This window comes from Jaculus jaculus, chromosome 6, assembly GCF_020740685.1.
Source record: "Jaculus jaculus isolate mJacJac1 chromosome 6, mJacJac1.mat.Y.cur, whole genome shotgun sequence".
Taxonomy (NCBI): Eukaryota; Metazoa; Chordata; class Mammalia; order Rodentia; family Dipodidae; genus Jaculus; species Jaculus jaculus.
Window position 1 is genome coordinate 132,640,849 of NC_059107.1, and position 15,362 is coordinate 132,656,210.

Consider the following 15,362-nt stretch of genomic DNA (forward strand, 5'->3'; position numbering starts at 1 on the left):
AGGTTACTTAACCAAACCCCCTATGTAGGTTGTTTGTAATCTTGTGCTTTTCACAAGATGCTGCCATGTACATGTCATTTTCATCATGGAACTGTGTCATTTTGACAGATTTCTGGAAGAGCTGTTGCTACATCTGAGTCAGTGTGCAAATACTAGGATTGCTAAAAAGGGTCATGTGCATAATAGAACACTTTACCCCCTTCATCCACTTCTGATATGTCCCCTCTCAGGCCTTTTCATTCTACACTCTAGAGAATTCTGATAATTAAAGTGACCTTCTACAGAAGCTCTCTAAGTTTTCAGGATTTCAGAAATCTCTCCGTGCTTATTACTTCCATTACAGCCTACTGGAAGTCCCGCCGCCAGGCTCCCGGCTCGGAACTTTCACCTGCATTTCCACAGTGAACAATGAACCCCTTCTTCAGGGAAAAGTCAACAAGGAAATTTGGCATTCTGTAGAAACAGTAAGGAAAGAAAGATAAACTAGAATCCCCAGGCATCTGCACCAATAACCCTGGATGGAAGGGAAGGGGCCAACAAAGGACAGCATTCTGCTCTGGCCCGGGAGACGCCTGCACCTCACGCTGCCCCAGTTAGTCTGCACTGTTCAAGCTCCGGTCACTGTATAACTAGGTGATAGCGCGGGCTTAAAAGTCCTCTGCTGAATGAGGAAACAATTAAGCACACTTCTTTCTCACTGCTACTAGGTAATTAGCTTGCTAGAGTACACAGTATCCAAAGGAGCCGTGTGCACTTTAAAAACTCAGCTTTAGTAATGAGGATGTGGAGAACTGGAAATTAGTTCACTCTAGTTCTATGTGTGCTTAACCCCTGGCACTATCAACGACGTGGCCTTCACCCAGTTATCCTTTTAGTCCTGGACTTCTAAGGACTTTGGGCATTCCTTTATTTAGTCCTCTCAAGAGAGATAAGCACCACAACCTCACTTTATGGAAGAGGACATGAGGCTTAGTGAGGATGGGGAACTTGCCACACAGCAGATGGAAAGGGGGATCGCACGAGGTTAAGCCAGTTATGTCGGATTCCAAGGCTCAGTAAGCCATGGTCCTCATATGCAGGGGCTGCAGAGCCTCTGTGCTAGAATTACTGAGGATTGTTAAAAATTGAATTTCGGACTAGGCATCGTGGCATACATGTTTAATCCCAGCACTTGGAGGCAGAGGTAGGAGGATCACTCTGAGTTCAAGGCCATCTTGAGACTAATTCCAGGTCAGCCTGGGCTAGAGAGTAAGACCATACCTTGAAATCCTGGACCCCCCACCACCACAAAAAAATTGAATTTTGGGCTGGAGAGATGGCTTAGTGGTTAAGGTGCTTGCCTTCAAAGCCTAAGGACCCATGTTCAACTCCCTAGAACCCATGTCAGCCAGACACACAAGGTGACGCATGCACACAAGGTGGTGCATGGGTCTGGAGTTCAACTGCAGTGGCTATAGGCCCTGGTGCTAATTTCTCTCTCCTCTCTCTCTCTCTCTCATAAAAATAAATACAAAAAAAATGAATTTCTAGGAAAATTATATAATCTTTGAAGTGAGAGCCAGAAATGTAAATGTTTTAAAATATATTTTATTTATTTATTTATTTGAGAGAGAGAAGCAAAGAGAGAGAGACAGACAGAATGGGCGTGCCAGGGCCTCCAGCCACTACAAATGAACTCCAGATACATACGGCCCCTTGTGCATCTGGTTTATGTGGGTCCTGGAGGATCGAACCAGGATCCTTTGGCATTGCAGGCAAACTCCTTAACTGCTAAGCCATCTCTCCAGCCCCAGAAATGCACATTTTTGACAAGTTCACTTAATGCTGAAAACATTAACATCTGAAAACACTGCCCTCCATTACTGCCTCTAGTGTGCACACTGAATGCCTTAACCTCAGAGCCATCTGGCCAGCCCTACACTGAATGTCTTTAGCTTTGGATAGCAGTTTTTAAATCGAGGGAAGGACAAGCACAGCAAATTTATTATCTTGATTATCACTAAGACTTTGAATTTTAGGCAAAAGTTTTTAAGGAAGAAAATTCTTAGAAAAGTTTTATTATGATTTTACTTCAGTAAAAATTACTTCAAAAATCCCAACTTTGAAGGCTTGGTGAACAGTGTTAGCTGCTGTGCAAGTATGCAGAACAGAGTTGGGAGGTGGCCTGGGTAATCCCAACAAGCTGTAGGTTCAAGTGAGACATGACCTCAGTAAAATAAAAAGGAGAGTATCAGGGAAGACATGCAAAGTTAACTTCAGGTCTTCACATGCAAATACACGTTTGCCAATACACACATTCAAAAAAGAAAAATTGACTGCAGGACCTGGTGATGCATGCCTTTAATCCCAGCACTTGGGAGGCAGAAGTAGGAGGAGTGATGTCAGTTCAAGGCCAGCCTGGGACTACAGAGTGAGATCTGGGTCAGCATAGGCTACAGTGAGACCCTGCCTCCAGAAAAAGAAAATAAAAAATTCCAATTTCACTTTTGCTTCTAGTCAATGCAGAAAAGGGAATACTGACTTGTTCCACAAATACCCCAGCTATTAAAAAGGGATTGAGACAACAATGAGGAAAACTTGAAAGACAGGGCTGATGGTGACAAATTCAATGTTTAAGTTATGCCCACTTAAAAGGAAACTCCTAAAGTACAGCCAAGATTCTGTAAACCATGTTAAAATGTCTTAAAACTCTGCTTAAATTTAAGTGGGGTTCTCAGAGTACTAGACTGGCCTCAGAGCCAGACTCCAGGGTCGATCAGGGGCTGCTGCTTACGCACAGCTGAACTTTCAATTTCTGCAGCTACTGTTCTCTCCCATCTTCTCCCCTTACAGTACCTCAACTCAATCCTAGACAGTGGAACTCAAGAGCCCATATCTTTTAAGAGGCTGGTTGCTATGTTGAGTTGGAGGGAGGTCCACCATGCTCCATGCTGTTTCTTCTAGGCATGACCATAAGTCCAAGTCTTAAGTCCATGGTCATCAAATATTGTGAAAACCTGTATCCCCATAGTGCCTTGCATATCTCCTTAGCTAACCCAGTATCATGTCTTCTCTCTTTCCCAAATGCCACCACTGGGCCTGAGGAGACTCAGTGCATGAGCTCCCCCACAGCCAACACCTTCCTATCAACAGTCCTTCTCCTGAAGCAGTGCAACCTGAACCTATCTGGGAAAACTGGACTTGTCCCCCCAGCAGCCAGCATTTTCTTCTACACTTCGCCTACTTTACACCACATTTGCCTCTCTGCTCCAACTCTTAGTATTACTAGCTCATTCAACAGACATCTGACCAGCATGATATGGGAAGCATGTGTGTGGGAAGTGGATAGGGCTCAATCCCAACGTAGGCAAATCTCTAAATGAGGAGCTAAACAGAATTTGGAAAATGCACAATGATATTTTTAAATTTAAACTAGTAATTATAAACATTCATGAGCATTCTAGACTTGAATCCAATGTGGAAACAACTGGCTCATCACTTTATAGATCACTTCTTTATCCTGGAAACACTCAAAACCCTGTTAGCTAATTTTAAATATACAACTTATACTTCTACATCATGCAGAGACATTAAAGATTAGCACACTGTTCAGCAAGGCTGTGGCATCTGAGCCTTTCTCTGGCAGGGCCAAGAAGTCTTTCAGTGACCTCCTGGAGCGCCTGTTGTCTAACAGTTTGCACTATTCCTGTCTCTTCCTTGGGATTTTTGGAATTATTATAAGTTTATTACTGCTTATTTTTGCTTTCATTTTCCCCTTCTCAGGAGTAATAGGGGAATCCACTTCAGATGTATGTATACAGTCACCAATGATTAAACAGGAAAGAATGTTTCCACAGAAATTCCTGAGACTGTAATGTTTAAGCAGGTAAACAGATTATGGATCCTGAAACTACGACTAGTTTGAATGTACAAAGTTTCTCAACACCACAACTGTATATTTTACCTAATGAGACATGTTCCTTGCAATGCTATGCTACATGCCTTACCAATTGTTCCCAAGAAACACTACTTATGACTATAGGAATTAATGGACACATTTTCTGAACCTACAGAAATGCTAGGGAGCAAAATTAAACATCTTTCAAATAATCGGGTTGGCCCACACAAGGAAGTGAAATGGAACATGTAACTTTCAGAATTAACTATAGAGGTTGGTGGGCTCCTAAAGGAAAGACATCAATGCAAAACACTGATAGATCAACCTTTACCATATACAGTGTGGTGGTTTGATTTAGGTGTCCCCCATAAACTTAGGTGTTCTGAATGCTAGGTTCTTGGCTGATGGAGATTTGGGAATTAACACCTACTGGAAACAGTGTATTGTTGGGGCAGGCTTATGAATGTTATAGCCAGTTTCCCCATGCCAGTATGTGGCACACTCTCCTGTTGCTATTGTCCACCTGATGTTGGCCAGGGGGTGATGTCCACCCTGTGCTTATGCCATCATTTTCCCTGCCATCATGGAGCTTCCCCTTGAGCCCATAAGCCAAAATAAACCTTCCCCACCCCCATAAGCTGCTCTTGGTTGAGTGATTTCTACCAGCAACACAAACCTGACTGCAATAGTAAAGTGGTACCAAGAAGTGGGATTGCTGCTAGACACCTGACTGTGTGGCTTTGGCCTTTTGGAGCAGATTTTCAAGAGGATTGTAGAAGGATTTGAAACTTTCACCTAAGAGACACATTGCAGTGCTGTAAGTACAGCTTGATGGACTATTCTGGTCAGAGGTGAAAGACCCGAATGCAGTGAGAACTATGGACTGTGGGGTTTGGCTTAGGAGGGTGAGAAGGAGCTTTGCTTGGACTGGGCTAGCAGCTTGTATGAGAAGCTTGCTGCTATACCCATGTCCTGAGAAGCTGTGCAGGGTTGCTTTGTGTAGAAATGAATAGGTGGTGAGCAGAGGGATAAGGCACAGAAAGAAAAATCTTTGGGTGAACTGATGTCTGTTCAACTGCAATTGAGAGATTACAACCTCAGAGAGTAGGCCAGGTGACCTGCACTGGGACAAAAGGAAGAATGTAGACTCTTGAAGGAGCCTGAGTGCTCAAGGTGTGTCCTGTTCTTCAAAGTCTGCTTTATTCCTCCTGGATTAACAAATTGGTCCCCTACCTGGTATTGTGGAGTATATGAAATGCAGGAAAGAGGTGGGGGAGTCTTTGAGTTTGCAATGCATTCTTGTGTTTTGGAAATGGCCACAGGCAGTGTGAAGCGGGTTTGCTGGTTGCCTGCATGGAGACCCTATGGGGCCATAAGGATGAAATGTGGCTTGCAATGGAGACCCAGTGGAGATGCTGGGACCATGAGATGGCTGCTAAGGAAAGCCGCTAGCCCCATTGAAGTTTTCCAGGACTCTGAGTAGCCTAGCTGGAGGGGCAGAATTGGAATGCCAGAGACTTTTTGGTTAGAATTATCAGACTTGGAGATTTGTCACTGGCTCGAGTTGTTGGACTTGAAGTTAGAGTTTGATGTTTTCCTTGGTTGTTTTACATCTTGTATTGGTTGAATGTTTCTTTGCTATGCCCAATGCCATCTTTTGCAGTGTGAATGTTTATTCTGTGCCATTATGGTTTTTTTGGGGGGAAGAGGGATTTTTTGGTATTATGGTTCAGTTAAAAGATCTTGGACTATGGGGATGTTTGAACATCACTGGGATTGATAAAAGCTATGGGAACTTTTAAAGTTGGATGAATATATTGCATTTTACATCATGGACTGTTACCAGTTTATGGGAGCCAGGGGTGGAATGTGGTGGTTTGATTCAGGTGTCCCCCATAAACTTAGGTGTTCAGGATGCTAGGTTCCCAGCTGATGGAGATTTGGGGATTAACGCCTGCTAGAGGCAGTGTATTGTTGGGGGTGGGCTTATGGGTGTTATAGACAGTTTCCCCATGCCAGTGTTGGGCACACTCTCCTGTTGCTACTGTTCACCTGATGCTGGCCAGGGGTAATGTCCACCCTCTGCTCATGCCATCATTTCCCCTCCATCATGGAGCTTCCCTTTCGAGCCTGTAAGTCAAAATAAACCTATTTTTCCCCACAAGCTGCTCTTGGTTGGGTGATTTCTACCAGCAATGCGAACCTGACTGCACACAGGGACATACATTAATGGAGTAAGGATGGCCTGAAAATATAGGAAGAGTTAAATATAAAAATCTTCCTATTATGGAAAGACTGGCAAAGTCAGGACCAAACTGTAAAATGGAGCAACAAAGAAAGGTCACAGAGACATAATTAAATCAGTTCTGGATTAGAAATAGAGAAACATAGTGTTATTCAGGCCGCAAGATAATATTACATAGACAGTGGCTTTCTGAGGTGAAAAAATGTCTATCACCTTATAGCCACAACAGCTACCTGCCAGGGCTCTTGACTAGTTTCCATGAACCTGGGTAAGATATTAACCAGCTTACAATCTTTGACTTTTCTTGTTTAAGATGTTATCAGAATGTCTATGGAGCTGGGTGTGGTGGCACACGCTTTTGATCCCAGCACTTGGGAGGCAAAGGTAGGAGGATCACCATGAATTCAAGGCCACCCTGAGACTACATAGTGAATTCCAGGTCAGCCTGGGCTAGACCCTACCTCAAGGAAAAAAAAAAAAAAAAAAGAGAGAATGTCTATGGAGCAAGAGGTTCGTGAGTTAAGCAAAAGCAGGGGAAATCAAGGGAAAAGAAGATTGTGCTAGATTCCTTACAGAAAAGAAGCCATGTGAATAAGCTGCTGTGTCTTCCTTACAAAATAATAATAATAATAATAATAATAATAATAATAATAATAATGTATTGTAAAAGAATAAATAAAGAAGCAGAGTTTTGCTCTGCATCCAGTGTGCTTCACCCGAACTACTGGTCCACATCATTTCTTACAACACCGACTCCACTCATCCCTTCGAGTTCTATAGCCCCACTGAGGTTTGACCTCAGCAACAGATCTAGCAGGAAGTCATGAGAATTGGGGGGGGGGGGTCAGGGGGGTGAATACTTAATTCTACACAATGATCAGTGGTATTTTAACAAGAGCCCGACAGGAGTCAGCCAAGCAGAGTGAAGTGATCTCAGATCACTAACTGAAACCAGCAGGAAGACTTGCTCGCTTCACCTGGCTTCCTCAGTAGCTCCCTCTTCCCTGTGACTCCAGTCCACCCACCTACTACATCCTCTCTGAGGCTTGCTTCTCATAAGTTCATTCTTTACCCTGTCGGTTTAGAACACGGTGATACACACCCACTCCTTCACTCTCTTCTGTCTGCATTATATTCCCCAGACAATTTCCTGAGATAGTAGTTGAGCCACTGACAATTGCCGGTGACTGAGCTACTGGACACTATGAATTCACAGCACTCATTTCACACAGGTCTTTCTCAACACTGCACAGTAGCATGCAATTCTCTACACATCCTCCCACTCTACCAAATGACTTTTAACACCTTCTCTGTGTTCAACATTTTTCCTTCACACTGGATTTCAGCTTTCATGATATCCTATGCAATGGCATCCTTCCCATCTAATTCTTTGACTACCTTCTTTTCTGACCGAAAGGTTGAAGCTATTTAGGAACTCATACATTCTGGTCATACTTCTGCTTCCTCCCCAGACATCTCATCCCTCCTTGTGACTTTAAATATGAGCATTTACACTTCCAAATCCCTTACCCCAAATTTGAGGCACACCATTCTAGCAGGAACCCATGACATCGGACAGTATTCCTATAATAAACAGCTCCTAAGTGATTCTCCAATAGCTCTGTTTCCAGAGTAGCCACGGTGGTCTTCTTAAGGTACAAATCAGATCTATCTTAAAACCCTTCAACAATTTCAACAATGCTCAGAACAAAAGCCCCGAGCATTTCTCAGTTTCCTGAGACTGCCATAACAAATTATTACAAACTCAGAAGTTTACGCTTTCACAGATCTGGGAGCCAGAGGTCCAGGTGATGGGAGAAAGCCTCCCTCAAAGGAATCCCATTCTTTCTCTTCTGGTGCCTCCAGTTTTTATATGGCCTCGTTGATTCTACTGCTTTTACAAGGTCTCTCTTTATTGATCTGCTGGGGGGGGGGGTGTTGTTTTATTTATTGCTCATATTGGGTGTTTTTGTTTGTTTGTTTGTTTTTTTCTTGAGAAAGGGACTTCCTATATAGCCCAGACTGACCTGGATGGAACACCATCTTTCTACGGCAACCTCCCCACTGCTGGAAAAACAGGTCTGTGTCCCCATACTGGTTTTTCTTCTTTGGTTTTTTAGTTGTTTTGAGGCAGTCTCACTCTGTAGCCTGCACTGGCCTTACACTATGTAGGCTAGGCCGACCTTGAATTCACATCCATCCTGCCTCAGCCTCCCCAGTGCTAGGATAACAGTCCTAAATCATCACACACCTGATTTCTGTGCTTTCCTCTGAATTCACATCAATCCTCCTGCCTCAGCCTCCCCTGTACTCAGATGGGTTTTAAGTCATCACACGCCTGGTTCCTGTGTTTTCCTCTGAAGGGTACTTGTCCCAGGTCTCAGGACCCATTCTCCCATTTCAGGACCATCTCTCAGCAGACCTAGGCAGCTCTGGTAGGGCCACCACCTAGCTGGCTTCAGCCTCCCAGGCCCGCTCAAGCTCTGCTTGGCTGCTATTCACCTTGCTCCCATTGGGTATCAGGCTCTTCTCTTTCTGCAGTTTTCTTCCCCCGAGTTGTTCTATAGTCTTCACCTAGCTAACTACCTCTTTATGTCTTCAGCTAAAAATAACTTCTGTCTGGGCATGGTGATGCACGACTTTAATCCCAGCACTCAGGAGGTAGGCAGAGGTCAGAGGATTGCTGTGAGTTGAAGGCCACCCTGAGAATACAGATGAATTTCATGTCAGACAGGGCTAGCATGAGACCCTATCTCAAAAAAACAAAAAACAACAACAATAAAAAAAAAAAAAAAAAACCACTTCTGCAGGATTTTCCCTTGACCCCACAGGCCACTGTTCTCTCCCCTCAAAGTGCCCTGCTTCCTTCATGACACTCACCACTTTCCTTGTCTCCATCAAGGTGTACTTACAAATGGGTTGGTGTGTTTTTCTGTTACTAGTCATCTCTTTTCACACCATCATGGGAAGTATATAAGCTGTTCGCTCACCTGTGTATGTACATGTGCGTATTCAGACCACAGAACAGCAGCTGGCACAGAGGAACGCTCAATAAATAAAAGAAAACTAAATAAATAATTCCACCCTTCTCTCTTTGAACAGGTTAGATAACTGCAAATAACTGGGTTAGGATGGTGACCAAACAGCCCAGATACCTCCAGCTATAGGAGAGAGTTCTCCCAGCCCAGCCAGGGGAGTGATAAAGCCTGGGATAACAGAAAAAGAGTCCCTAATTATTACTATCAAATTATAAGGACATCTCTGGTCTCCCATTCTGCTACGGATAACTACATGACTAAGGAACTCATCCCACTTTTTGCAACATTCACTACTTCCTATCCAAAAGGACCGACTGTGACTTCTCAGAAGTTTTAAGAAGCATTAATACAAACTGATCTCCATACTCGACCTATATCAAACTGGAAGACTCCCACATGTACTGAAATTTTTGTGACTTGGGTATTACTAATAATCAGCCCTGCTGAGTGTTCTAAAGTCCACCATGCATACAGAACAATCTTTTTGGGATGCAAGCCGCTTTTTTTTTCCAGTTGCATTTTTTTAAAAATCAAGACATAATTCAGCATCATAAAATCTACCTTTCTACACAATTGAGCATTTTCCTCCAAGCTGGGCAACCAGTCACTAAATCTAGAACATCACCCCTCCCTCCCTCACCATCCTAAGAACCATTCTCTATTCCTCCCTCTCCAAACCCCTGGCAACTACCAATATACTGTCTCTGGAATTTTTGCTATGTATAATTTGTAGAGCTACAGCAGTCACTTAGTAAAGAATAAAGGAATTTGGAGTAGCACACATATTTATAGTAACTTTCAAAAGTATAAATACAAAAAGAAGATGAAATTATGTTTAGTATAGCTAATACATGTCCTTAAATATGGCTAAAAGGCATCTGATAAAGGCAGAGCCCTTAGAATAAAGATCCAAGGCCACCCTGTATCACCGGAGAGGAACCAGTACATGGTACTGGTCAAGACCCCAGAGAGCAGCGATGCTACTGGAAGAAGAGACCACACATAGGAACAAGGGAAGGGAAGGTTACATGGCTGGAGGATACATGCTTTTTCTTTGCAGTCCAAGGTTCTGAAATCTACGCTCCTGTGCCCAGGGACTGTACTTGTTCCCTTGTATAGCGCTTTACTGGGTCTGAAGCTTCTGGATCACCTCCAGTCTGTTCTCAGGGCAATAGTAGTGCTAACATCTCCTGTCAACATTTACTGGCTAATGACAACCTGCAAATACAGGAGTATTCTTTTTCTTTTTTTTTTTTTTAAGTTTTTCAAGACAGGATCTTGCTCTAGCTCAGGATGACCTGGAATTCACTACAAAGTCTCAGGGTGGCCTCGAACTCATGGAGATCCTCTTACCTCTGCTTCCCAAGTGCTGGGATTAAAGGCATGCACCACCATGCCCGGCTGAAGTATTTACTTTTTAAATATCCTGTCTGCATTTTTGAATAAGTAAAATAATTAAATATTGATATAATTATGATCATATTGCCATCATAAATGTACACAGGAACATCAATCCTGACTAAAATCATCAGAATCCATTTGCAAAAATAATTACGCACATATTTTATTTTATATCTTAATCAACATTACAAACATCATTAACAAAAATAAAAAAAGATCGAAGCTGTTCATCACACAGAAAAATATTCACCATTCAAAAGACATTAATCTAAACCTCAGTGTTTTTGTGCTCATTCAAAATTATTAAAACAATAATTCAAAAAGACAAACCAGTCAAATCTAAATGTTGTTAATTAAAACTGAGACCCTAAAACAACAAGAGTATACAACTCCAGAATTATGTCATCTTTAGCCTAAACAATTTTGATTTACTAACATCAATACATATGCACAACCCTACTAGTGGGTGAGTAAACAGACTTCTTTTACAAACAAGTTCTACATGACATCAGTTTTTAAAAATAAAAACTATTATTAAGCATGGAAATTAGCTTAAAAGGTCAACTCTTAAATGTCTACATAAAAAGGAAAAACTTTGGTACCAACAGATTGGAATTAGGAAATGAAAATCTATTTTGCATGTATCATTATAGTGTTTTGGAATTAAATTGGAACATGCTTATATACAAAAATGAGAAGTCTTGTTCTCCTCTGTTACACATACTATTGTGATCTTAACTCTCCATCCCAGGAGAATATCCTGTTGAAAAATTCAGAGTAATATCATAAATTCTTAAATTAAACCCATGGTCAAGTACATTGCACATAGAATCTAGATAATTACTTGATAAACTGTAAGATTATTAAATAGCTTACAGAAACTAGTAAAAATTTTAATTTTAGGAGGCAAATGAGACAAAATAGTCACAATTATATAGCCATCTTAATTTTTTGAAACAGACATCCTAAAGAAATTATTCAAGCTCAGATTTGGCAAAGTTACTTGTCTTCAAGCCATCCAGTAAACACTGAAACCTATTTTACCTGTGGGCTAATTCTTTACAGAGCTTGCCCTTTCAACAAATCTAACCTAAGTTAAGAAAATGAGATATATTTTCTGTATGCAACATGATTATGAAACCAGTAAAAGTACTTTAAAAATATGTCTACCTCTCAAATAATTTAGTTTGGAAATTTTTCATTAAAAAACTTTAAAACTTCTAAAAAATAAAATCAGTTCAATGACTGTCAAAATCAAAAGACTGCAAAGACTGACTCCATCCAGCACGTCCCATGCCCAGTAACAACCACTTCAAGTGAGCTTGGATCCTGGACCGTCTAAACCACTTTTCTTTGCCAGCTTCCCAGCCACTCACCTACCCAGCATCATCCACACCAAAAGGGAAGATGTACCAAGTGTTCATGGACACTGCACCATGACCTCAGGGAGGAGGGGTGCACAAATGACAACTTGGAGCTGGAGGGAGCCTCCAGATCTCATCCAACACCCTCAGATGAGGAAACTGAGGCTCAACCATGATAAATGGCAACCAGGTATATTTCTTCCTTGAAAGGTGCCCCAGGGCCTAGCCACCGGGGGCCAAAAATGAGCTAGAAGATAGCACACACGACTGCCAAGGCAGTCTTTCTCTCAGTCCTAAGATAAATGCTTTTCTTTCCAGGTCAGCAAGAATGAGAAGAGCTTCCACAGACTTTGCAGAGCTGTGCGCACTTTCAGTTTCACACATTTCAGTAAACACAGTTGGGCTGCGCTTTAGAGAGGCCTCAATTGTGTTTACTTTAAATGATTAAGCATTAACAAAGGGAGGAACAGTATTCTGAATGAGTCTCATTCTAGTACATTCATCACCTTAAGGAAGTGCAATCAGAAAATGACCTACACTCACAAACAAGTTCACAGAGAGGGCAGTTTACAAAATCAAGGAAATCTGAGGTATTAATATACAGATCAGTTCAGTCCAGTAGCTCAAGTTTACAAAGTATGGAACGAAAGATCTTGATAAAAAAGGCCTCCAAATTCACATTCAAACCTATACCCTCTTCCAAAGACACATATATGTAAACCAGACCTTTTCCTCAAGAACTATTTTCTTTTATTTCTATTTGATTAAAGAAAAACCAGTTTTTAAAAGATTAGTTTATAAAACCCTCAATCTTAATAACGTACTGGCTAAAAGACATTCAAATTCTTTGTAATCAAAACTATAATAGCTCCAATTGCTTGTGTATTAGTTTTGATTAAAAAAGAAAATGGGACATGAAGTGAATTTACCCACCAGCATGACTCATACCCCATTGTGCTTGGACTGTTACATTCTTTAAGTCTGGCACTTAAAAGTGTGCATTTTATGGTGCTGGGAATCAAACCCAGGGCCTTGCATGGGCTAGGCAAGTGTTCTATCACTGAGCCACTTCCCCAGCCCACACTTGAGTGTCTTGTATATCTCCATTCACAAACAACTTCTTTAAGGAGAAGCAGAAGACTACATCGACAAAGCTTTTAAATAAAATAACCCAGGGGAGGGAAGGCACTGTGAAATATCAAGAAGTAAATATCGGTGCACCTAGTGCAGATTGGTGAACCCAAGAACCACAGCCTCCCAGCTTTGCAGACTCTGGGAAAAAACACTCTTCACTGAGGCACTCAGGAAGTTACTGTCAGCTCCTGAATAAAGGTGCTTGTAGTGCTTTTCTATTTTTCAAACTTCCAGATTTGATTTTTATCTAGGGCATCACAAGTTCTCATCTGTACACTGGGTCGGCCCTCAGGTGTCCGATAAGCACTAAGACACAGTCCTGAGAGTGGATGAAAAATAGTTCCATCTTCTTGAAAATGCCAAATGATGTTCCCTGGAACATGGAGACCATCTTTAGGACAATTCTGCATTCCTACATAATTTTTTTGCACAGGAACCTCTGCACATAACTCAGTCACAGAATTAAATCTTATTTCTTTGTTTGAAGTGTACTCAAAAAACTGATTACCTCCCTGACCGTGACATCCAAACAGTGAGAGGTTAGCCCCTGTGGGGTTGTTGTCAGGAGAGTTATAATCTAAGCACTCCGAAGAGATCCCCAGACTGCGAATAGCCCCATGCCAGCCTGGCCTATCCTCTGGCACGTGTAAGTTAGAAAACACATTTTTCAGATACCAGTCAAAGCTTTTGCACCTCAGGCGCTCTCTCAGTAATTTTCTCTCAGAGATATCGCCATAGGCTTCTTTCCGTGCTGGAGGGTTTCGGTTGTAGAAATGCTCTTTGTACTCATCCATCCACACTTCTGCTGCCCGAGCAGTGTTCTGTAGGAAATTGGGGCGCGCGTATGGTGCACGCTTGGGGAACACGTGGCCCACGTGAGAACATGGATGGATCTCCAACTTGCCACCACACTGCCAGACCCTAAAGGACAGCTCAAGGTTCTCACCTCCCCATACTTCCATGCCAGTGTCATAGGTTCCCAGGTATTGAAAATACTTCTTGCTGACAGCAAACAGTCCTCCAGCCATGGTAGGTGATCTGATGGGGTCAATTCTTGATGTCCGTCTGTCCCTTTCATGTTTGGGGACAGAATGCCACTGGAATGTTAAACGCCAATCAAACCCACCAATCATGGGCTCCCCCGTCTGCATATAGAATTCAAAAGTATTCCAATCAATCGTGTCTATAACAGGGCACACAATGGCCGTTTCATCTCTGCTAATCCTTTCCAAAAGTGGTTCCAACCAACCAGAGTTACACTCACAGTGACAATCCAAGAACGTGAGGACGTCCCCAGTGGCAAACGTGGCCCCAATCAGGCGGGCCCGAACCAGCCCCTCTCGCTTATTGGTTCTAATCAAACGGACTCTATCGAGATTGCTGATATAAGATTCAAGTTGTGTCTTCAGATAGACCCTGTCACTCAAGTCATCAACCAAGATGATCTCCTTCAAAAGCACAGCGGGCGAGGTTTCTAAAACGCTGTGAATGGTTCGGAGCAAAGTCGACCAGGCTTCATTATAGAAAGCGATGATAACCGAGGTGGTCGGGAGTGTCCTATAGTTGAACTTCTTGGATTTACATTCATACATTCTTTTGTCCTCTATGTGGCGGTGCAGAGAGATCCTGTCACTGAGGTAAATGTTGATGGCATATCTCTCAATAAGTTCTTCTTGCTGTTTGAGCTCACCTTCATTGAGCTGAAGTTTGCTTGCTCTCCCCCACTCCCCGAGAGCATGAGAATCTGCAGGGGGCTTCGGGTAAAGAGGTCGCGACAAATCCTCTTCCTTCTCAGGGTTCAGGAGCCGCCTTGGCCCCCGCTCGCTGGCATGGCCGGCTCCCAGGGAAGCCTGGAACGTGGAGACCGAGAGCTCCACCAGGAGATAAGCCACAGTTAAAAGCGCCAAGAGTAGGCAGCTCTTGCCTGCCCAGGTCCACCTTACGGCCATCCGGATCCTCATGGCTCGGGGCAGGCGGAGATGCAGCCACCTCGCAGGGGAAGCGCTGCTGCTGCGGGGCTGAGATCCGGGCTCAGGTAGGGGCGAGCTTCCCAGCAGGTTCCTCCGGTCCTGCAGGCGCTCAGCCACGCGGCTTTCCCAGAGGTCACCCGGGACCCCCGGGTCCTCGGCCTCCGGTGCAGCCCAGCTCGTCTGTCCCCCACTTCCTCCAGCTCCTCTCAGAACTTTTCACAAACTCTCCAGCCAACACCCCACCCGCCGGCCGAGGACAAACCCCTCCCCTTCCCACTCACTCCTCCTGGTGGTGAGTGCGCGCAAGTGGAGCGGAGCGCGGGGCGGGCCCGG

General features: G+C 43.2%; 2 protein-coding genes across 2 annotated transcripts in view; both read right to left on the bottom strand.

Moving 5' to 3' along the window:
* The window catches only part of Poc1b (POC1 centriolar protein B), a 95,005-nt gene that overhangs the window by 78,822 nt on the left and 821 nt on the right, over positions 1-15,362 (bottom strand). The window lies entirely within an intron of this gene.
* LOC105944219 (polypeptide N-acetylgalactosaminyltransferase 4) lies at positions 10,769-15,266 on the bottom strand. Its single transcript, XM_012949385.2, has one exon. The coding sequence runs from the start codon at positions 15,018-15,020 to the stop codon at positions 13,275-13,277; it is 1,746 nt and encodes a 581-aa protein (XP_012804839.2). The 5' UTR covers positions 15,021-15,266; the 3' UTR covers positions 10,769-13,274.